At 41.8% G+C, this 25,109-nt stretch overlaps 2 protein-coding genes across 3 annotated transcripts in view; both read right to left on the bottom strand.

Annotated features, from left to right (window-relative positions):
• The window catches only part of LOC307267823 (transforming acidic coiled-coil-containing protein 1-like), a 29,478-nt gene extending 24,525 nt beyond the window's left edge, over positions 1-4,953 (bottom strand). Inside the window, exon 1 of the mRNA XM_080050245.1 lies at positions 4,753-4,953. Within this exon, the coding sequence (XP_079906371.1) occupies positions 4,753-4,817 (65 nt within the window). The 5' untranslated portion in view covers positions 4,818-4,953. The remainder of the gene's footprint in view (positions 1-4,752) is intronic.
• Positions 4,954-6,921: 1,968 nt separating this feature from the next.
• Positions 6,922-24,947, bottom strand: ddhd2 (DDHD domain containing 2). 2 transcript variants are annotated; one of them, XM_080050798.1, is made up of 18 exons: positions 24,867-24,947; positions 24,067-24,258; positions 22,079-22,271; positions 21,099-21,292; positions 20,883-20,972; positions 20,627-20,747; positions 20,430-20,519; positions 18,011-18,152; positions 17,712-17,920; positions 17,506-17,567; positions 17,290-17,409; positions 17,108-17,203; positions 16,563-16,739; positions 15,091-15,246; positions 13,398-13,500; positions 13,128-13,289; positions 11,091-11,268; positions 6,922-8,948 (listed from the first exon to the last, which is right to left on the bottom strand). In XM_080050798.1, the coding sequence occupies exons 2-18, from the start codon at positions 24,184-24,186 to the stop codon at positions 8,867-8,869; spliced, it is 2,295 nt and encodes a 764-aa protein (XP_079906924.1). In that variant the 5' UTR covers positions 24,187-24,258; positions 24,867-24,947; the 3' UTR covers positions 6,922-8,866. The 2 variants fall into 2 exon arrangements, with proteins under 2 accessions (XP_079906924.1, XP_079906925.1); XM_080050799.1 differs by lacking the exons at positions 24,067-24,258; positions 24,867-24,947 and adding an exon at positions 22,436-22,490.
• Between the last annotated feature and the right edge of the window lie 162 nt (positions 24,948-25,109).

Below are 25,109 nucleotides of genomic sequence, written 5' to 3'. Positions count from 1 at the left end.
CCACAAATGTTTCTCATTATCCAACATTTCTCCTTACCATACAAGGTATTTTGTTATCTAATGAGCAGATTGCCCTGACATGTTGAGCACATTTTAATATCCTCACAGTCTCTCCAGCACCATCTTGAAGACAACTCGTTTTACATTTTTATAGCCAGCACTGCAATAACAGAGTCATTTAAAGTGTGTAGTCTGTCCAACATCTTCAACATCTTTTGATTACAGCTTTCATTCTTTTAATGTTAGACATTGGCACCGACTTTGTTTCAATTGCAAGTTACATTCAAAGAAATTAAGAAAGTCTCTGACTGAAACACTGGTTTATGAACCCATGGGTCTTGTGTGTAATATCACTTTGAAAGCTTTAATACATGAATTAGACCTTTAAACTGTAGCCATGCTGAGGCCTGACCATATAATAATCTGCAAGAATAGTGTTTTCCGGAATGTGGGAACACAGTTGGTGCAGAATGTCAACACTGGAGTAATAAACAGTCAATAACATACTCGATTCAGCTTTTTCAAACTACTGCCACAGAGCTGTATGCTGATAAACAGACACTAGATGCTTAGATCAGTAAAATATTGAATGAACAGGCAGCAGGTTGAGTCAGTATTGTATGCTTTCAATAGAGGAGCACCACAAAATATATTCATGATAATAGGAAGTTGTGGATTATGCATGTGCTGCAACTATACGCAGTGTGCACAATATCTGGGCGTGTATGTGAATGTATAGGCGAATGTAGGCATACAAGTAGGGGCATGAATAATATCACTATATGACCGTGTGTCAACTGTGGAATGTTGCATTTAACAGTTTTCCGTGGGGGACATGGCAGTGCTGTAAAAAGAATCCCGAGAGGGATGCACGAAGGATGTACTTTATGAGAGATTACCTGTCTCTCAGTGTATGTCAACATTACCGCCCCCCCCCCCCAGCATTTCATCTGAACAGAATATGGTTGGGTCATATCTGTTGGCTTGTTCTATGGTATGACTCCCTCTTGTGGTCATATTTGGACTATCACTTGGCCAGATTCCTCACAAAAAAAACACATCAAAAACTAAAACACAAAACAAGCAGCATGATATTCCACCACATCATAAACCTGGAAGTAAGAGCCAAGAAAAGTAAAAGAGCTGAGGGAAGAATCAATGTGAGAAAGAAAGTGAGGTGCAAAAATGCAAAACAGGTCTAACACACAACCCTTGGGGAACCTAAACAGGGTTGACAGGATCCATGGCAACCATTTGGGAAGGGGTCACAAGTGTACTACAATATGAAAACATATAAACCCTTCCTACCTGTCTTCTGTCCCAGACAGGCAGGTAGAAAAGAAGGTAGCACTGCTCTTGATATTTAACTATATGTATTAGCATCATCCAGGACACAGCACTCTTACAGATGAAAACAATATATAGAGAGATGCTCCAAAGCCTCTGATATGCCTTTTGAGAATGACAACTGTGTTTACACCCATATCTCTACATCTGTAATAGAGAACCCATTAGCTGCAATCAGGGCAGAACGTCATGGAGTGAGACTGAATGGAGCGGAGGCACTCACTCACTGTGCAACAGTACACCTAAATAACTTAACCAACAGTGGCATGATGAAAAAAAGGAAGAGAGTGAGCGAACAAGAGAGACAGAGAGAAGTCATGTACAGACACCAACTGAGCTATTGTCCGTGACTACAACAGGCAACACAAGAGCACACAATTCCAAGACAATAGTGCATGCATGCACATTATACACACATGCACGCACAGAGCAGGGAGGCAGCACACCCCCTACTGTTCCACTTGATCTTGTCCATTCATTTTCTTTGTCTTTAAAAATCAGTTATACTACGTGTAATTTCCATTCCAAATGCTATATAGCAAATGGATTATAGAAAAATATATATCTATGCAGACATATATTATCATCTTTAATAATGTGCAAGTAAGGGTTTTCAGCCACACAATTCAACATTATTCAGCAAGGAGGAGTTTCACTTTCATGTTAAAAGGCCTAGTCAGTTTAGACTTATGCATAATTAAAATCTACATCTTCACAATGTGTATCACTGTAAAGATATGAGAAGCAAGATATGTTCTCCATTTTGGAAGAACAGGAAGTCCGCTGTTCATCAAATACTGCTCCATTTAAGACATAAAACAGATGATTAAGCCAACTAAAATTAGACCAGAAGCTGAAAACAGAGATCCCACGGCACTGTTTGGCCTCCCAGTTGTCCCACAGGGAACGACCCCAACCCCCACCTGCCCTCGCACAAACACAGCTGAATGCAAAGGACTACAGTATGCTTATGGATCAGGGAGGTTTAAATTAACAACCATAATTTAAATGAGAAATGGCTTTGTCTCAAAAGCTTTGTCAGTCACTGAGCTTTCCCATCTTTGCCTTAATGTTACCCACTGCATCTCCAAAACAACATCAGTTTCAAATAGCAGATGGATGGCAGCAAAGTTTTCTTTTTACTCACCACTGCTATTCTCCTGACTTGAATCGCAGAGAGAACACAGCAATGTTTACGAGAAAAAGATCGACTGGATATGGCTCGGCCTGTTCATTTACGTATGTTGAGAGAAAGTGTTCCCTCTCCAAGGGGCTTACAGAAGCTTTTAAAACATGAATGTGCAATCAAAGCATCCCTGGGATCAGCTGGGAGGATCATTTAGAAAGGGCTCACTCGCTGTTACAAAGGATGAGAGGAAAAAAGAAGCAGAGGCTAAGTGCTCTTATAGGCTAAGACGAATGCCCCAGCAACATCATCTTCATTCCCCTTTCCCTTCATTTTAAACAACACAAAGGCTCGAGACAGCTGCATTCATACCTTACTTACCTTACTACCTTACTTCAAGGATGTCAAAAATAAACTGTACGACAGGCGTGTATGACTAAAAAAAAAACACTGTAGAAATAGGGTCACAGCTACATAATTAATAGCTAGCAGGAGCATTTTCCTTCCACTGTTGAAACCAGCTGCTAAAATTTCATTGCCAATGAAAAGCAGGCTTGGACACTGCCTTACATTCAGGAGCATGACCCGGTCAGTTTATGCTAGTAAGTCATTTCATTAGCATCTCTCTGCTAATTTCATCAGCTATGACTCTCTCTCTCTCTCTCTTCCCTGTTTCTTTAAAGGTCCCATATTATGCTAAATGCACTTTTTAAATGTGTTCCAACATATCCATGCGTCCACGGTGTGCCTAGAGACTGCCAAAATATCAAAAAAAATAACAATCTCTCCTTTTCTCACTCTCCCCTTTTCTGAAACCCCCACCCCTCCCCCCAAAAACACTCCAGTCAGAATTATCCATGGACATATAAAGAAATGGACACCGTATTGAAACATGGCGCCCATTCATTCCTATGAAAGCTGCTCATAGGCGCAGAGAAGCAACAAGGAAGTATAATCCGGAAATTCCATACGGCCCAAAGCATGACGTAGCATCGACGTAGCTGCATTATGGACCTATCAAGAAAGAGGGCGGCAAGCGTAGCGGACTGGAGGCGGGAGTAGAATCATTCTCGTTCTGTAGCATCTAGCCTGGCGAAAACAAACTGAAAGCCGTTAAAAGCCGTTGGGCTAATAAAACGCTTGAGGTGGCGTTTTGAAATGAGAAAACTTCAGTTTTAATAGTATATGGTCTAAAGATAAGTATGAGCCTATGATTGATATCCAGAAAAATTTTGCAGAGACACAATCTTGTTCGCCGCTTGTACTGTGTGGACAGGGAAATCTGCCTACGGGCCGTATGAAAATAAGCTCCACCCCTCACCATGCAATACTAATGGGTTGGCCACATGTCCATGCTGGTTGCTCGGAGAAGGCACAGTCCTGGGGGCCTGGAATTATCCCCTTTTCTGACCTCACAAACCGTAAAGCCAGAAGCTTCCACTGTGCAGCCCACACCCCTATTTCTTATTGGTCCACGGCCCTGACAGACAGAGGGCGAGGCGTATCTGGCTTCGCTTCCGGACAGGGGGCGGGGGGAGCTCAAAGATTGTATATTTACGAGGGGACCTGCAACTCTTTTTTAAAAAATAGGCCATTGTGAGATTAGCTGAACATCAGCATAGTACAATAAATTATCTGAACGTTTTTTTCAGCAAACAATTAAAGAAAAACGTATTAGGGACCACTAAGACCATATAATATGGTGTATAATAGAACCGAAAAGTGTATAATATGGGAGCTTTAAATTTGAATACTTAAATAGTATTCAAAAATAGAACACAGGAGAGGACGTGAGCAATGCTGATTTGCTTTCAGTCTAGCGAGGGGAAAGTCCTGGCTCTAAAAGGAGCATCCAGGTGTCAGCAGCACTGCCCTTCAACCCCTTATCTCTCTCGCTCCTCTTCCCATCTGAGTACATACACTAAACACACACACACACACACACACACACACACACACACACACACACACACACACACACACACACACACACACACACACACACACACACACACACACACACACACACACACACACACACACACACACACACACACACACACACACACACACACACACACACACACACACACACACACACACACACACACACACACACACACAATTGATCTTCTGTCCTTGATCAACAGCACCCACTCAGCTATTTTAGAGCGTCCATGCCAGTGCAAGTTTTCCCCTTATCTCCTCCGCAACGTGCACACTCAACAACAACAACAACAACAACACACACACACAATGAATGAAGCATCTCGTCTTACATGCTGCTCTTCTTCCGTGGGGAGCCGATGGAGCCCTTCCTGTGCTGGCTCAGGGAGCCCCCCATGGCCACAGACTGTGTTTTTGTTTCAGGTTGATCCCAGATGCTCCGAATAGGTCTTTATCACCTCTCCAAGGTTCACCTCTGCCTCTCCTCCAGATAGTGTTGTGGCTCGACACAAGAGCTCCACGCCGCAACGCTTCTCATGACTGACTTGTTTTTATTCAACCAACCAGCCAGCGTGTCCTCTCCTCTCCCCTCCTTGTCTCTTCCTCTGTTGATGCTGTATAGTCTAAATGCTCAGGAGGACTGGTGATCACACATGAATAACCCCGCTGACAGCCCCGCCCCGCCTACTCCTCGCTCTCTCTCTCTATCTCTCTCTCCCTCTCTCTCACACACACATACTGGAGGCTGATTATATTCACTTGTCAGGCAATGCATAGCCTTTAGAAGAAAGACTGAGAGGTGGAGAGTGTGTGTGTGTGCGTGTGCGTGTGTGTGTGTGTGTGTGTGTGTGTGTGTGTGTGTGTGTGTGTGTGTGTGTGTGTGTGTGTGTGTGTGTGTGTGTGTGTGTGTGTGTGTGTGTCAGTGTGTCATGGCCCGGGTATCTGGCAGGGGGTGAGAGTATTGTTCAAGGGTGAAAGACTCTCTTCTATTGTTAGTCAGCTGAATTCCTGATCTGAGATCCAGTGGTGGGGGTGGAAGATGATGGAGAAAGAAAGAGAGTTCAGTTGGCGGCAATATAACACAGCCCCACTTGTTGTGCCACATTCCCACTACCTGCTGTGACCCCCTACCCAGCCCCTTTCAGTTTTAACATGACAATACACACATACACACTGCAATGGCTCTTGGCATTTTATTTATTTTCTTTAAGCTCATCAATGCGTTTTGATCTCTTCCCACCCGAAGCTATACTTGCACAAACTTCAAAAGTAGGTCAAACAATGCAATCAGTGAGTGACACATAAGGGCTGCATCTATAGGCTGATACAGACTGCTGCAATGAATGACTATGTGAAAAGCTAATTAGACAACGTTTAACCCACAGTGTTTCAGGAGCACTTTACACAGTGAGAGAGCCTGTGAATTTAGGTTATTGTGCCAATGACAACAATGAGTCATGGTTAATAAAATATGAATAAAAAAAGGAAAATCATCGCCTACCCTACCTCCTGATTCATGTCTGCCCAATCCTGTTTCTCTCCCGAGATGAAATGACAAAAACAACCTCAGGTCCCTGGTGAGTCAAGCAGTGGTGCCCTGGACAGAACAGACCCGCCTTTGAGAATGAACTAGGCGTTTAAGTGCATAACTTGTTCCCACTGAGATGACTCACGTGAGGTCCACTGTGGAGATCCCAACTTTTGAATGAAACCATGACATTTCACAGCAAACACAAAACCGTGTGTCACTAAAACAATGGCCATTTACCACAACTCATGTAGGCAATGAATATGACACTTTTTTATACTCAGTGGAGCCACTTGTCCGTTAATATGGCCACGTATTAACGTGTTACTTGTTAGCACTGTAAAATACGGATTATGAACACGAGCAATACGAGAATCAGCAAATGGCTTAAAAACAAACGCCAAAATCGAATATTCAACTTGCCTCATGTTTGTTGTCTTTGGTTGCTGGCCACTGCAGGTGATGCTGTGTCTCGACTGCGCATGCTCGAGTGGGTAGTAGGCTATTGCCAGGTTGTGAACGTATGAACTATGAAACACCTACAACTAGGCTACTAATAAAATGTTTTACTCCCAACTGTTTGCGTATAACCTAATGGTCTATAAGTAGCCACCTTTTTAAATTATGCAATTTAATTTAGATGAAGCCCCACATAGCCAAAACTCGTATGTTTTTCGTATGCTTATGGTTTGCTAGGGCTATTCCAGCATGATAAACAAATAAACCTCAAGAAAGGCTGCAGGTTAATTTGAAAAATCCAAAATAAGCTTCAATGAATATACTAATATGAGTACTTTTTATTATGGCACACATATAGCACTGTGTAGCACGAGCAAGCATATGTATTAAAAAAATTAGAAGGGGGGATTAATCAACCTAGTTTTGGGAAGGAATGTGAGCCAGGTACGGTGTAGATGCTACAAATTGCAGACAAATAGACAATGGTGAGGTTCAAAGGATACATTTTGTGTTTATTGCGTTTCTAAAGGAAGGAATAGTAAACAACCCCTTTAGGTTAATTTGTTGTGCAGATGTTACACCCAGATGGCTGGCTGGGCTACAGGTCCTTCAGAGCCTTGGTGGTGGGGGGCTGTGGTGACCCCCACTGTGCATAACATGAGTCATTCATAAAGTAAAGCCACTTCTCAGCTTTGTTTTCTTGAACCCATGTTGTTCAATACAAAAGTGCATCTTTGTGATTTCTATAACACAGATATATTTATATTTGTATATCGTATGTATGACATTTTTTTATTTTAGTTTAATGTAATCTATTTATAATGTCATGTTTAAATCAAACTCACATGACAATTATTAACCTTTTGGGATTAAAGAATTGGGTCAGCAGCAGAAACGGTTTAGAAACCCTGTTCGAACATAACAGACAAGCATGCAATACAGCAGGACAATATGTTTGAACAATGCCTTGACACAAAGGAGCATATCAGAGAAACATGTATCACACGGCTCTTTGAATATGCAAAATATAGAATTTTTCTGATGCAAGTTTGTATTGGAATTAATCAAATTTTACGATAAAGATATGCTACTGCTGGGATTTACAGAAGAAGGCATTCCAATAGCAGAATGGAGAAAGTGGAATAAGAGGAATGGCGCAGACAGAGAAAAAAGTGGGACTGGCCTTTCTGTTAAATTTGCATATTGCTATAACATACATCCTATACCTGCACGCACATACAGTACATACATACACAATGAAAATAACAACCAGCTTGACATTTGAAGCACCTGGAAACCTCTACCTCATTTTGGACACCAATCTTCATCAAGATTATTTTTTACTTCCTTCTTAGATACACTTGTAGATATAATCAAACTGAAACACATTGCAACTGAACTAAAAACATGATTAGAAGGAAAGCTTAACTCATGATACAGGACTACATCTGTAAATAAAAAAAGGAGTAATATAAACATGATTTTTTTCATTGCACAATGGAGGGAGTAGCAGCTTTAGGTTTCAAGTTGCCTTAATGTTGACAGAAAGAAAATATAGCTGCCCGGAGGACTAGCACAACATATCAACCTTCCTTTTTAGAAAATCAAAAATTAATCATTTCATAGTCAAACAAATTAAACCACGTCACTTTATTATCTATAAAGGGAAGATTTAATGTTAATTTGGGTTTTGTAGAGCTTTTGGTATAAAGAGTGGGACAGAGATGCCCTGTTTACCACACATAATGAGAATTATAGTTAATTATAATTTTTTATATTACTCTGTTGTGGTTTTTTACAATTATAGTTCTACATTTATAATTTTTGTACGCTGTACATGGGGCTGGGAAAAATATTAAATGTTATAGATTATAATATATAATCTTAATTTTTTTATGGGTTTTTTAGATAGAATTTTCAAAATCAAATACATATAAATTATGTGATAAACATTCTAATTCATGGGTTTTCTCCACAATTGAATAAGTACTGTGGATAATAATGGAGATCATGATCATCATTCCTTCAACATCACTCAGCTGCAGCTGTCTGCATGATACCTTAATGACTGTTGGTAAGTAAAAGTGCAAAGTAAAGTAAAATAAAGAAAATATCAAAAAGACTAAATAGTGCGACCAGGAGCACGACAGCGATGTTTGGCTGAATCTGAAACAACTATCAGGAACCAAACGCAGCCCTGCAGCAGGGTATTAGATGGCAACAAGGAGCCATTGCTACCACAACATGGTTTAAGTTGACTGATATATCTGAACCAAGATCACTTAACTGCAACCAAACAGTCTCCAGTGATGAGGAAATGCTGGAGCAGTCTGGTAACATTCAGTTGTTAAGGCATTCTGGATGACGATTGTGCAGCCTCTGGCTCCGTCAGTGGTCCTTCATTTGATACATTTCAGGATAATGTCATGTTAAAAAAAGTCTACTTCGGTAAACATTTATTATTGTTGTGGCTGTTCAAAGACCACATCTAGCTTGTCGTAGATCTCCTTCAGCAGCAGGAGAGCTGTGTCCTCAGATTCCCTGACAGACAGGACAGAGCGAGAGAGAGGGCAAAACACAAGTTATTTATTTTATTTTATTTTTAGATATTTTTTGGGGCATTTTTATGCTTTATTGATAGTGTAGACTGTAGAGACAGAGTTGAAATGGGGCAGAGAGGGGAGTGCAGTGGAGGATCTGGAAAATCTTACATGGGGTGGCGAAGGGGGGGCAAGAGGTCTTGGCAGGGGGGCATGGGAGGACGGTAGCGGGAATCCCCATATATATTATATTGATCATCATTTCTGATAAAATAGGACATTAGCCTATATCTTAAGCCTACATAGCTTACCCTATACAACACATTGCTACAACAGAAAACAGGCAATAATTGAAACATGTTATTTTGAGTGACATGACATATCACTCTAGTCTAGTGGAATTTATATGGAAGGAGAATAACAATACAGTAGTTTAGGCTGGGACTGCAGTCAGACCCTCTGCCTACCTTTCATCTGCCTGCTGATCACTACCTGCCTCTGTCCCTCTATCTGAATATAAAACCTCCTCTTCATCCCTCACATTTATTTCTTCTTTTCCCTCTTTTCCTTCACTTATTTATTCATGTCTTTAACATATGATTATGTAACCTGGTTTAATTTGTGCAGCTCGTTTGCTGTGATATGTGAGAGTTTTTAGTAAGCTATGTTTGGCTATTCAAACAAAAATTATCGATCTCCTAGCTAGCACTGTCAGTGTCACTGTAGTAACTTAATGCCTCAGAAACGGCAACTCTCTCTCTCTCTCTCTCTTGAAACGGCGACCCACTGTTAAATTGTATGGATCCGAACATGCAAGTTTTAAAAAAATATATTTTTATCAAGCTCTTGCCTGTACTACAATAGGCCTACAAATTAATAAAAGGGCAATATGCTCCTACAAGTCACAAGCGAGTGATTTCCCTTTTGGCCAACGATTAATGGGTGTACTCTTATTGATGAATTAGCTACTTTTACATTGCATTACATTAATTACAAATTTAACTTTAAAAGGTCCCATATTATGCTAAATGCACTTTTTAAATGTGTTCTAACATATCCATGGGTCCACGGTGTGCCTAGAGACTGCCAAAATATTTTAAAAAATAACAATCTCTCTTTTTCTCACTCTCCCCCTTTCTGAAACCCCCACCCCTCCCCCCAATATACTCCAGTCAGAATTCTCCTCGTTTCTGACCTCACAAACTGGAAAGCCAGAAGCTTCCACTGTGCAGCCCACACCCCTATTTCTTATTGGTCCACGGCCCTGACAGACAGGAGGGCGAGGCGTATCTGGCTTCGCTTCCGGACAGGGGGCGGGGGGAGCTCAAAGATTGTATATTTACGAGGGGAGCTGCAGCTCTTTTTAAAAAATAGGCCATTGTGAGATTAGCTGAACATCAGCATAGTACAATAAATTATCTGAAAGTTTTTTTCAGCAAACAATTAAAGAAAAACGTATTAGGGACCACTAAGACCATATAATATGGTGTATAATAGAACCGAAAAGTGTATAATATGGGAGCTTTAAGTTAAATTGGTGTGTTTAAAATTCAAAAGGGTAAACTGACTTCACCTTCAGATGCTCGGAGCAGGTCAGTTACTCTTCGCCGGGCTGCATGGCACAGCAGCGCGCTGACTCGCTGTGTGTGACAAACTGTGTGATCGCCGATATGCGCATATGATGCAGGGCCGTGGCTAAGTATTTGAGGGGCATACGATTAGATTCAAAATTATTTTGTTCAATTTATTGTTTGTTTCAATTATTTGAGTGGCTTGTTGACATAGTGGCGGTTTGTTATTACAAGTAAATTTTTGAGAATGCAAAAGTTAGGGGGGCAGCTGGGGGGGCAAGGCTCTTCAGTGGGGGGGCAGCCGCCCCCCCTTTCCTCCCCTGTAGAACAGCCCCTGGGGGAGTGACATGCAGAGAACGACCGCGGGCTGGAATCGAACCCGGGTCCGCTGCTGGCCAAGGCCCATGGGGGGACGCCCTACCAACTGAGCTAAGGGCGCCCCCTAAAACACAAGTTATTGAAGTAAGAATAAAAACCATGGAACCAAAAGTGACACATCAAAGGGAAAATAACAGAAACACAAAGGAGAAAAATTACTGTAAGACACGCCTCTACAGGTATGCATGACTCACCAGTAACACAGATGAGACTGGATGGCAAACAGGTACTCGTTGAAGCTCTCGATGGGTTTTTCTTGAAGAACGTAGTCGATCCTTCGCCCACCGTTCAACATCCCCACTTTTATCTCAGGCTGCTCTGTCTGCTCTGCATGCTCTGCAGACACAGAGGGCTCAGCCTCCTCACACACTCCTACAGGAACAGAAGCAAAAGAAAAAGATGAGGCTGGATAGGCAGACAATAAATACAATGATAATAGCCAGCAGCAGTTATCTGTTTTGACTCATACTTTGTGGCTAAACGGGAAAAGATCATTTAACAGACAGGAAAGCATTGAGTAGCTGATCTGAAGAAGTTGTAACAAGTCTGAGTTATTTGTGATGGCTTCTTATTACACTGCATAATGTCTTTATAAGTAAGGACTTGTAGATGTTTGTTATAATTGTGGTAGTGTGAGATGGGCTGTGTGATTATTTACTAACACTGCTCAGTCGGTGTTTTAAGCTTACAACTAATATGTTTTATTAGATTATCATTTAAAGAAAGATGTCTTCCTTTTGCCTATGAGCTGATCATACTTTTGCACTGCAAGTATGCAGTTCAGTGGGTCAGTTTTGTGATGAGTGACGGTATGTTATGAATGCACTGTTGCCTTAGGAGTCTACACAAAGATTGATTGCACTGCTGATGAACCCGCTGGCTGCTACCTTCTCAAACATTTTCTTAAATTACTATATATTGACAAACTACATCTGTATTCAGTGGCTTGCAATTATGACATTGAAATAAGCTTTAATGCCTGCTTTTAATGAATTGTACTATTTAGTAAAAAGCTTTCTAAATGTCTGGGCACTATTTTTGCACCACTATTGGTTGAAAATGAAAAGCTATTGTTCAATCTTTAATGGATGAAAAGTAAGACCATCAAGTTACAGTGTAATTTGATATTACAGACTTTTCTAAAATGGCAGCTGTTTTCCCTTTGACCCATTTAATTAGCTAACAGACTAAGAACAGGAGGTGCTTTAAAACAGGGCATGTACCTGCATGAAGCTAATATAAGTGACCTGCTATTGATTTATGACATCCAGTCATTTACTCAAATCAAACAAATACTTTCACTACAATTCAGCTGCTTTCAGCAGTTGGTTCAACACATATGAGAGAGTGTTTTGGGTTGCCCAATGGGGTTTTGATGTTGACAATCAGTGAAGCAACAAAATTAATTCAACCAATCAGAACTGACAGCAGGTGAGGGAAGAGGAGTGGGGTCTGAATTGAAAGTTGAGTGAAAGATTAGATGTACAGCAGCAGTAGTGGGATAGGGGGAAGGAGGACGAGCAGAGAGAGCCTGCGGCAATCTTGTAATACATTACATAACGTGTTCCTTGAGAGGGAGCTAACTTGTCAAAGGGAACCACAGTAATGAAGTATAACTAGTGCTTCGTTTTAGTTTTTAATAAAATTCAGGATGCAGCGCACCATTGTTTTAGCCATTAAAACAGGTCATGATGGTATTTCAGTTTGCCTCTTTGGTGCATATTTATTTTCCTGATTAAAGACAGGAAAGGTAAATGCAACACAAAGGTTTATAAAGACTCAAAAGATTTCATTGACTCAGGTAAGTTTACAGAGAAACCCCGATTGAAACGCTAGTAGTAGTTTTGAGTTCTACTGTATATCATATATGTATTGCAGCCAAGTGACTATCCTGGCTTACCTTGGAAGTAATGCAAATGAAGGGCCCTGGGCCACTCCAGTATTTTCTTCCAAAAATCATCCTTTTTCTCTTCCCTCTTAGCAGAAGCTGTGATTGTCGCTGAGGCTGAGGTTCAAGGTAAAGTGATAAGAGGATGGGGGAAAGAGAGTTTGATCCTTATACAGTCTATAGTTAGATCAAACGCAGTCAATAGATATAGCTGAACAGGGAAGGGGAGGCGGGCAACATGCAAAAAAGGGTAAGAGGAGTATAAGAAGATACTTTGTTAGACACACTATTGCTCCTGCTCACACACACAAACAAAATCCACAAGTAAAAGTGCCATTTCTACCCTCTGTCTCTCGTAGGTCTCTCTCTATTGTAGATTCTCCTTCCGCCAGGGGGGGCAGCGCAGCAACTGGTAGTCTGGAAAAGGACTGCCATGCCGTCCGCAACGACCCCAAAACATTGTTCTTCAAGTCCATGCTCATACGGGTCAAGCTGTCCTTGAGTTCTATCGGACAAACAGTAACTTGGATGATCACAAAGCCGACCAACCAAAAGCCTGCTTCAACACAGTATTGTTCCACAAAGAGAAGGATAAAGACACAGACAGCCATACCCAGGTGCATCCTTTTGCGGCCTTTATGGTGAGGGATCAGCATGGGCTCCAGATCCTCCTCAAACACAATCATGGGCTCTATCCGATAGGCCACAGGGTCGTACTACACAGCAATGAAGGGGAAAGAGATGAATGAAGATGGCCTTTTTCATCATTTCAGAAGAAAAGGAAAACTCTAGGTGCACAACATATGTTTGTTTGTTTATACTAAATAGACAGTGGTGGAAGTGCTATTAGTGATTTTAATGTTGATTTAAAATCTCTGACAAATGGTACTAAAGAAGTCAAACTGTAGTAGTGTAAAATCCCTACCCCTAGATGTTATCATCTTTGGGGGCTGAGTGTAAGAACATGTGCCTGAATGGGGAGGATGCAGTAAATACAGTCCCCTCCAATAGTATTGGAACAGTGAGGCCTTTATTTTTGCTGTAGACTGGAAACATTTGGGTTTGACACCAAAATATGAATATGAGACAATAGATCAACATGTCAGCTTTAATTTCCAGGTATTAACATCTGGATCTGATACACAACTGTGAAGATATCATTATTTGTAAAGGAACACCACATTTTTAGGTGAGCAAAAGTATTGGAACAGATAGACTTAAAATAAATTTAAGTGAATAAGACTTAATGTTTTGTTGCAATCCTTCACTTGCAATAACTGAATCCAGCCTGTGAACCATTAACATCACAAAACTTTTGCATTCTTCTTTTGTGATGCTTTTCCAGGCTTTCACCACAGCCTCATTCAGTTGCTGTTTGTTTTGGGGGGTTACTCTCTTCACTCTCCTCTTTAGCAGGTAAAATGCATGCTCTAAAGGGTTTAAGTCTGGAGATTGACTTGGCCAGTCTAAAACCTTCTATTTCTTGCCCCTGATGAACTCCTTTGTTGTTTTTTTTGGATCATTATCTTGCTGCATGATGAAGGATCTTCCAATCACTTTGGTTGCACCTTTCTTTAAATTGTCAGACAAAATGTTTCTGTAGACTTCTGAGTTCATTTTGCTGTTACCATCATGTTTTACTGTGTTGTTGTCAAGATGAACCTTTACCAAAGTGATGGAAAGGCTAAAGTTTGGCGAAAGAAAGGATCTGCTAATTAAAAGAAAGACACAACCAAACTGATTGGAAGATCGTTCATCGTGCAGCAAGATAATGACCCAAAACACACTGCAAAAACAAAAAAATTAGTTAATCAGGGGCAAGAAATGGAAGGTTTCAGACTGGCAAAGTCTATCTCCAGCGTTAAACCCTATAGAGAATGCATTTTACCTGCTAAAGAGGAGAGTGAAGAGAATAAACAAACAACAACTGAAAGAGGCTGCTGTGAAAGCCTGGAAAAGCATCACAAAAGAAGAATGCAAAAGTTTTTTGATGTCAATGGGTCACAGGCTTGATGGAAAGGATTTGCAACAAAATATTAAGTCTTTACTTTAATTTATTTTAAGTGTATCTGTTCCAATACCTTTGCTCACCTAAACATGTGGTGTTCCTTTACAAATAATGCTATCTTCTCAGTTGTGTATCAGATCCAGATGTAAATACCTGTAAACAAAAGCTGAAATGTTGATCTATTGTATCATATTCATATTTTGGTGTCAAACCCAAATGTTTCCAGTCTACAGCAAAAATAAAGTAATTGGCCTCAATGTTCCAATACTTTTGGAGGGAACTGTATGCTATTACTCACTGGGTGGTAGATGTTGTAAAACCTCTTGCAGGTTGGGAAGGTGTAGTTGGGGTCGATGTGTTTAAGTCCACGAACGGTCAGGAACATTCCAATGGGAGAGCCAAAGGCAAAAAACGTCTGAGGGTGGAAAGCCAGCTGTGGGTAATCAACTGATACCTGTGGATAGAAGATGGGGTCGGAAAAAAAGTGAGCTGTTCAAAAATGTAAAAAAACTATTTATATATTTATTTTCTAATAAGACACATAGCTATTCAGAGATATTTGAACTTGTTGACACCTCTATGGTGCACAATGGTGCTGGGAAACCAACTTAAATGACATCAACACAACAGCCAGAGGGGGTATGACAGCAGGTAGGGAGGAGACCAGGGAGCTGAGTCACTCATGCAGGACTGGATGAGTTCAGAGTGTGTGTTGGGTTGTCTGGTATTATAGGGTTGTACGACTCAATGGGACACCACTGCAATACAGTCGCCTTAACACTTCCCTGATCAGACTAGACCAGGAGTGTCCAAACTTTTTTCACTGAGGGCCACAAACAGAAAAATCTACGAAGGGCCGGGCCACTTTGCAAAAATAACACATTTATCAGGACATGTAGCTGCTCTGATGTTTAGTTTCATAGTGTAAATTGTAATCCTTCTTCACGGCAACACTTTCCTTGCAACTAAAACAGACACATTTCCCCTCAGAGCTGGCCCAAGCCTTCATGGGGCCCTCAGCAGAATTTGATTAGGGGGGCCCCTATCCAATGTTAGCGCTGCCCAAATCATTGAATATTGTTAAATGCCATTCAGACACCCAGTGTTTTTCTGCTATTGCCTCCAATGTCCACCTGTGTGAAAATAGTAGCCAGCCGAGATGCCGACCCTCCGAAGGGGGTCCGGGGGTATGCCCCCCCCGGGAGATTTTTTTAACTTTTTAAAGTGAAATGTATGAATCTGGTGCACTTTGAGAGGAAAATTAAGAGGCTTGATCTGAAGAATTCGGCATGAAAAAATTATTTGGAGACACTGTGTAAAATGAATTAGAAGCTATTGAAGAAGGACACATGGATTTTCCATAATAATATTAATTTAAAATAAAATATTATGCAGGGTCCTCTGGGATGGGCTTGGTGCTCTTTTTCTTTTATGGGAAATATTTCTCTGTAATATAATGAATGCACTTAAATTATTTAAAAATTAAAAGGGCCAAATAACATTATATTTTTAAAATGTGCCAGCAGGCCGTAGTTTGGACACCCCTGGACTAGACCGTATGTGAAGAGATACTCCAGGCACAGTGAGATCACAGAGAGTTAAGGGGAGCTTGGGGACACCATGCGAGACACACCTGTCCCTTGGCTATGCCTCCATTGGTCTGTCCAGGCAAGCGGGGAGAGGAGATAAGCAGGAAGGTGATGCATCAAAGCCTTTATCTACTGGTAATCCCAAGCAGAAGTTCTTCATGTCTGTGTCCGTATGCATTACCTGTCCGATGCCCATGTCAAAGTATTCGTAGTCCACAGCGCTGGTGACAGACTGCGCCCTGTGGAACTGGGCCTGCTGCGGCGTCATTCCTGAAGACTCATCACATTCCTGCTCACTGTTCACTATAGGTGGAACTTGCAACTCTTGTGCCAGCCGTACATCTTCTGTCCTACAATCCTATTTCGATTGAGAAATATCAAAACGTTTTAAGCGATATCTGAACTGTAGACACTTTATATGGTTACTATGAGATTCATTTGTAAAGAAACCCCCCAGGCAAAACAGGAACTAACTGGCCATAAATCAGCTGCATCAAAAAACCTGATTCTCTTGTTGTCTACTGTAACCCAGTTCCCTTTTAATTGTATCCCCTTGTCTTTGGAATATAAGAATGAATATAAAAACATGCCACATCGGCAGTATCCGTCAAACAATCCCCATCAATGGAGGTTTAGACACATACACATACCAGGAAAAAAGTAATGTGTGTAGACATATGAATTTTGAAAAATCCAGTATAGTTTTAACTTTAGGCTTCGTCTGACCTCTGGAATCCATTTTCTCTTGACGTAGTTCAGGATCTTCTTCCGAGGTCCAAGAGGAATTCCCAAATCTTTGAGATCGCCGTCTTGGCAAAGACCCTAAATTAGGAGATCCATATGCATTACACTTGAATTTGTATGTGTGTGAGTGTGAGTGTGTGTGTGCGTGCGAGTGTGTGTTTTACCAGTGATTCCAGGTCCAGGTTTTCTGCCTGTAGAGTATCTAGGTATTGCAGCAAGCCAAGTTTGGTCAGAGTCTGCTCCAGAGTCGCACAGTTCATGCGAATAGGTTCATTAGAGAGAGCCTTAGGCAAGGAATGAACAGAATGGGAATAAGATTTTCTTGTCTACATATGGAAATATATGCAATCTTATTTAACTGTATACTAATGTTATCATACCCCCTCTCTTGCTTTTGATCCACTCCTCTGATTGGTTAGCAGGTCAAACAGGATCAACGAACCTTAACCACCACAGAGAGTTGAAATTCAGCTTTTCAATGACTTGTGTGTGTGTGTGTGTGTGTGTGTGTGTGTGTGTGTGTGTGTGTGTGTGTGTGTGTGTGTGTGTGTGTGTGTGTGTGTGTGTGTGTGTGTACACGTCTTACCCAGGCTATGGCCCACAACTGAAATGGCCCCATTGAACTCTGGGTGTCTTTGTTTAAAGAGGGTGTGTAACTTGTTAATCTCTGAGACCACTGTGTCCACTATGGTCTGGCAGTAGGTGGGGCTGTTATAGAAAAACAGGTCAAGCAGAGTGTCGTTGGTGAAATGTCTCAGCCTGCTGATGCTGGGTAGAGTTATCCTCTGAATGTCCCTAGAAAGTGGGTGATGAGGGAGAGAATCAAAAGGGAGGAAAACTGAAGAATCTTGCTTTGTCCACACTTCTCTCTCTCTCCATACTTACTCATCCACACCGGTGGCGTCCCCGTGTAACGCGCTATGCCAGTTGACTGGAAGAAACTCCACCCTTCCTATCTCGCCATCCTGCTGAGCGCGCTTATAGTGAGAAGCCAGGAGGGACAGGGAAGCACTCCTGAAGTCATTCACTGACGAGTGAGAGAGACAAGAAGGAAAGCCGTCACACATAAACATACAGTATCTCACAAAAGTGAGTACACCCCTCACATTTCTTCACATTTTTCTTTATATCTTTCCATGGGACAACACTGAATAAATGACACTTTGATACAATGTAAAGTAGTCAGTGTACAGCTTGTATAACAGTGTAAATTTACTGTCCCCTCAAAATAACTCGACACACAGCCATTAATGTCTAAACTGCTGGCAACAAAAGTGAGTACACCCCTTAGAAAAAATTTACAAATTGGGCCCAAAGTGTAAATATCTTGTGTGACCACCATTATTTTCCAGCACTGCCTTAACCCTCTTGGGCATGTAGTTCACTAGAGCTTCACAGGTTGCAACTGGAACCCTCTTCCACCCATTTATGACAGCATCACAGAGCTGGTGGATATTAAAGACCTTGCGCTCCTCCACCTTCCGTTTGAGGATGCCCCAAAGATGCTCAATAGGGTTTAGGTCTGGAGACAGGCTTGGCCAGGCCATAACCTTTACCCTCAGCTTTTTTAGCAAGCCACTGGTCGTCTTGGAGGTGTGTTTGGGGTCGTTATCATGTTGCAATACCACCCTGCGGCCCAGTTTACGAAGGTTGAGTGCACGTGGTCAGCGTCGTACACAGAGGTTGGCTTTGGAAAATAGACGTATGAGTGCTGCCAGCATTGCTGAAGGGCTTGAAGGGGTGGGGGGTCAACCTGTCAGTGCTCAGACCATACGCCACACACTGCATCATACTGGTCTGCATGGCTGTCATCCCAGAAGGAAGCCTATTCTAAAGATGATGCACAAGAAACCCCACAAAAAGTTTGCTGAAGACAAACAGACTACGGACATGGATTACTGCAACCATGTCCTGTGGTCTGATGAGACCAAAATACATTTATTTGGTTCAGATGGTGTTAAGAGTGTGGAGCGGCAACCAGGTGAGGAGTACAAAGACAAGTGTGTCTTGCCTAGAGTCAAGCATGGTGGTTGGAGTGTCATGGTCTGGGGCTGCATGAGTGCTGCCAGCACTGGGGATCTACAGTTCATTGAATTCTAACATGTACTGTGACATACTGAAGCAGAGCATGATCCCCTCCCTTCATAAACTGGGCCGCAGGGCAGTACTGCAACATGATAACGACCCCAAACACCCCTCCAAACGACCACTGGCTTGCTAAAGAAGCTGAGGGTAAAGGTTATGGACTGGCCAAGCATGTCACCAGTCTTAAACCCTATTGAGCATCTTTGGGGCATCCTCAAACGGGAGATGGAGGAGCGCAAGGACTCTAATATCCACCAGCTCCTTGATGTCGTCATGAATGGGTGGAAGAGGGTTCCAGTTGCAACCTGTGAAGCTCTAGTGAACTACATGCCCAAGAGGGTTAAGGCAGTGCTAGACAATAATGATGGCAAAACAAAATATTGACACTTTGGGCCCAATTTGGAAATTTTTTCTTAGGGGTGTACTCACTTTTGTTGCCAACAGTTTAGACATTAATGGCTGTGTGTCGAGTTATTTTGAGGGGACAGTAAATTTACACTGTTATACAAGCCGTACACTGACTACTTTACATTGTATCAAAGTGTCATTTATTCAGTGTTGTCGCATGGAAAGATATAATGAAATATTTGAAGAAATGTTAGGGGTGTACTCACTTTTGTGAGATACTGTAAATATATGAATATATACATAAGCTTAGCTGTTTACTGAGAGGTACAGTTCAGTTTGGTACGGAATTATTTATATGCAATTATTTGCGTTTGTGTCAAAAGTTGGGAAGAGTACCAAAAAGACTTCACCATGCTGTAACTATTTCTGTCACTCTTTCGTTGGGGGTACCAAGCACTACCAAAAGGTCCCCAAGGGGGTGGAGCTACAAGCTGCAGTCCGTTGATTGGTCAATGGAATAAACTGCAATGTGTAATCACCTTGGCAAGAATGAAGAATTGTGTCTTCAGGAAAATGTCGGGACACAGCTCTATGTTGACTGAGACGCGTTCTTCCACTTCATTGAATTTATTGGCAGGCTACACTGTGTCCAGCTGCTACGATTTCACAATTCTGACGTGTCGTTCAACGGCTATGGCCACGGCTATCGCCATCCGGCATATCCCCTGCCTACCAAGTAAGTCTACTCTCGGCAGTGGAAACGCAAGCAAGATCTTGGTTACCGTTCAGTACCAAACCATACCGTACCACCCCAAACTGTACAGCTCAGTGAACACAAGGCAATAGTACAAACACACAAACTCACACCTACCACACTGTATGATGGATCTGAATCGCAAGTCACATGCAGGGCCTATGCCATGGACCATGAAGACAAGGTGGTCCACCTTTTCTGGTTCACCTTGAAACACATCAATAAATATGAAAGTAAAAGTTTACAATGTAGATAATACTTCGTAAAATGGGTTTCAGTGTAACTGTTATGGGTACACCCACATATGTACATACCATCAGGGATTTCTACAGAGATGTTGTCTACTCCTCTCTTCACTGTTCGAGGCCGGGTCTGCTCAGAGGGTGAAGACACCCACTCATCCTGCAATCCTATTGGCTGATACTGCATTATCAGCTGTGGGAGGAGCAGGGAAATGGAAGAAAAGAAGCTTGTTAGAAATATTTTAAAAAAAACTATACTAAGAATGGTGTGGCTTTGACATTTGTTTAATTATAGTGCACATGGTGATATTTTAACAGCAGGCTTTACTTTGGGATTGTGTAAAATGACAGTCTCTCCATCGGGAAACTCCAGTTTCCTCTTCCATTCGTCCAGGGTCACTGCAATCATATAGGCCTCCTGGAAGGTAAGGAGGATGGTAGGAAAACGAATCAGAGACCAATGAAAAGAGAAACTGGGGGAAAGTTAGAAGCTGTGGGAATGAGCAGTGTGATTTTGAGGGGTTCAGTATCAGTGTTGGTCTACCTCCAGACGTTTGCTGAAATCCTCAGGGTAAGGCATGAACCTGATGTCTTTGTCTCCTTTATAGAACCAGGTACAGCGGCGGACTTCAGTGGGATCTTGCTCCCAGTACACAGCGAAGCGCTTCCTCTCCTTGACATGTACGTCATACCGATCTCCTTCCACAGCTACCACCTCCTCCTCCCCCTTTTCTCCCACTGAACAGTACAATACACACACACATACACAAGCAGACACAAACACGGCTTATGAGTCAATCTTCAAAAACTACAAGAAGTTGCCAGTGCGCTGCTTCAGTCCTGGCAATAGGAAATGCAAGAGAACATGTTCCCCGATGTTGCACATATTTGTGTTTTGGCAGGAAAAGGTTGATGGGAATATTGTAGGCTACAGGGACTCTGGGAGAAGGTTGGTGAATGTGCAAGCAACTTCATTTGTAAAGAAGTTCCTTTTCATACTTTTCTTTTCCTGCCCATGCTTTCATGCTTGTGGAGCACCTACATAGAATTTTTAAAAAGTCATCCTCGTTATCACTAATGATCTGCTGTTTTTGTTGTTTTATAGTGTATGCTTTATTATCAGAGTACAGTAGATACTCAATACGATTAAAGAATAGCCATCCACATGACCTCCTGTGAGACCACAAAGTGTCCTTTTTACACAAGAAAACATTAAATATATATCTCAAAGATGTCAACTCTTTAAAGGAGGAACAACAAAGGTATTGTATATCAATCATAACAAAGCTCACGCAAAACCATCCTGACACTTAACTTGCAAATAAACAGCTGGAAACAATGAGCATGTCCTGTCATAGTTAAACATCCTACTGGGCACAGGGCCAGTGTAGGCAACACTAATGTTTTGACCTTTTATTCTATCACAGCTTTTTTATAACACGCTCACTGTTTTCATGCTTTTCACATACCTTATTAGAAATGCCTTTATTTATTATGCACATACAGTAAAATACAAAAGCTTACCAGTGTTGAAGACATTCTCTAGTTTGTCAGAGTCTTCTCTACTGAAAGGAAGCCAGGAGGTTTTGTCCTCAGCCCGTCGGCAGAAGAACCAGTGAGGCTGCACCTCTTTATAAGGAGCCGGGACCGGCTCCATGTCCAGCATCTCGAAGGAGGACGTGGAAGAAGGAGAGACCTCATTTACAACAGGCAACACCTGGTGAACAAAAAAATGATAGCCTGATCATGATGCTAATATTTTCTTCCTTAATGACAACAATATAGTTATTACACTGTAGTTTTCAGAATAAGTAAATTTAGAAGGAACCGGGAACATCAGAAAAACCAAAGTACAGCAGGAAAGTATCACGTCTGACGCACCAAACCCTGTTTTGCTTGTCCCCCTTCCACCAGCTGTCTCTTGTCTCTTCTTCTTTCCATTACTGATGCAGCTACACAGCTTGTAAACAAGCCCTTCTTCACTGAATATATTACATTCACAAACAAACGCTGTCAGTCACACTTCTGGCACTCTGCTGCTGCCTGTTACTGAGTCTTGAAAGAAAGAGCCTGCCACTGCTTGACACTGCAACAAACGCCCACGACACACACAGCTGCCAAATCACCAATGCACTTTGCAGTGTAACGTGTGCATGCAGCAGGAGAACAGATTTAAGATGAGATTGATAATACACTGATAAGTGAAAGAAACACCCTTAGAACTAAATCTTGTTGATCTCCTTGTGAGTAATACTTTTCTGAAATTATATCTGGTTGCATGTTACGCAAAAACTGTTCTTCTAGCAATTAACCTTAGTGGAAGTGATAAATCTTATCCTAACACTCTGTGTTTCCAACTTTTCACTGGCAGGGGCACACACACACACACACACACACACACACACACACACACACACACACACACACACACACACACACACACACACACACACACACACACACACACACACACACACACACACACACACACACACACACACACACACACACACACACACACACACACACACACACACACACACACACACACACACACACACACACACGCCTTAAACACAATGCTGGATTTGTTTACTACATGCTATGATAAAATATTACAACGTGAGCATACCTTAAGCAGGGACAGCATGTGGCTTCCATCTATATCCCCTGCAGGCTATCATTCATTAGGGGGAAAATAATGCAGTAGCTATTTCTGGCCGAGAGGACAGCAGGACAAACAAACCCCTTGTACTATTTCATTTGTTAATGATTTTTACAAGGCAGCAAATGGCTTTTATAAAGCCTTTGTAGGCACACTACAATGCATTCTTTGATAACTGCATTTTGTTACTACAGTAGTTACAACACATGTACTTTTTTCAAACTCTTTATAAGTTGAAAGGGTGAACTATTTTTAACACTACAGTTGCGACAGAGTATCTCAATACTCTGCAAGGCCTGTCCATGAAATTGGACACGCGTGTCATGCTTTTTTGTACAGAGGAACAAAGGTATCTCAATCAAATGCTCAGTCCCAGCTTAACGTCTTAGGGTTTACCTCATCACAGATAAGCCAAGTCCAGGGCTGAAAACAAACCTTATTGAGTTTTTCAATAATGATCAATGAGAAATGATGATGCGACTGAAAATAATCTTTAAAATAGGTAACCCATTAACCATTTAGTAAAAAACAATAAGAACTATGTGGGGTCAGACTGGGTCTTTCTTCTTTGTAGTACCACATTTAAAAAAATCCTCTTGAGATAATAATCATAGGGCAATAAAATCGACTGTGCTCATCAAGATCTAATAATCTAACCACGAGCGCAAGCATGTAATGAAGGTCCATGATCAGTCCATGTCAAAGATTCATTGACAATTTCCCAATTACAGGCTACAGTGTAATCTCTTTCAGCATTAAATGAGGCTTTACATTTTTTTTAAATTATCACTGACAAACAACACCGTTATACCCCAATACACAAAATCCCAGCATAATGCAGCATTACCGTGTCTTCAGGGTTGTTCCCTGTTGCCGCAGGTTGAGTGGGGATGTCAAGCAGGTCTTGGTTGTTAAGGTTTGGGGCAGCCTGGGATAGACCCCCCTCTTCACCAGGGCTGTTTGACATTAGCCCAAGACCTGACCCCAACCCTCAGCTCTGACCTGAGGTCAGCAGGAGGGGGCAACACAAATACAGGACCTGCAGCAGCAGCACACACAAGGAGAGCAAAAATTAGGCTTTAAAAAGACCACCACAGTTAATATCATGGAGTGTAGCCTGTCAATCTGGCGAGGGATGACTGCTGTTGACTACTTGTGATAACGCATTATAGATGATGCTATCGAGGGATAAACACACCGGATCACGTCATCTCACATCTTATCAGCAGTTTAATTAGCTGTTAACTAATCCCTTGCTTTCAGGATGCATTGGCAACTGCCTCATTAGCTCCACGTTTAATCCAATAGAACATGTAAACAGTAATGTGTCATCTCGTTCTAAAGTCACGCAAGGGATGTTCCACGAGTAATGTAGATACTGTACATTGCACTTTAGAAACATTCTTGACAATATCACGAGAATAACTAGCAAATGTGAAAGGGTATTTCTCGTGTTATTGGTGTATTTAAAGAATGCAACAAACACATCCGAGAGGCCAAGGGTTGTTAAGGTAGGTTGAGGTTCATGCTAGCTGAGTTACAGTGGCTTGACGGGACACCAGTGTCATGTTCTCTTTTATTCCACACCCTGTGGCTGTTTTTGGCTCATTTAGCCCAAACAACAAAAAGCCTTAGGCTTACACTCACCGACACCTTCACAGACAGAAAACACAGAGGGGTTGTTGTCGTTGTTTAACTGCTGCTCTTGCTGCTCTGGCTAACCCGGCTAGCCAAGGACAGCCTCCTGTCAAACGCTGCGCGATTCAAGTGTTCACGGAAATATGAGTTTTACGAGATTAACGATCCCAAACGACCACATCAAGAGGCCAAATGTTGGTATAAAACACAAAGATAGTATATAAAAGATAAAACACCAATAGTTACACTGAG

This window comes from Ammodytes marinus (assembly GCF_949987685.1).
Source record: "Ammodytes marinus genome assembly, chromosome: 2".
In the NCBI taxonomy this organism is placed as follows: domain Eukaryota; kingdom Metazoa; phylum Chordata; class Actinopteri; order Uranoscopiformes; family Ammodytidae; genus Ammodytes; species Ammodytes marinus.
The sequence above is the reverse complement of the archived record's forward strand: the minus strand, read 5'-3'. Positions and strand labels throughout refer to the sequence as shown.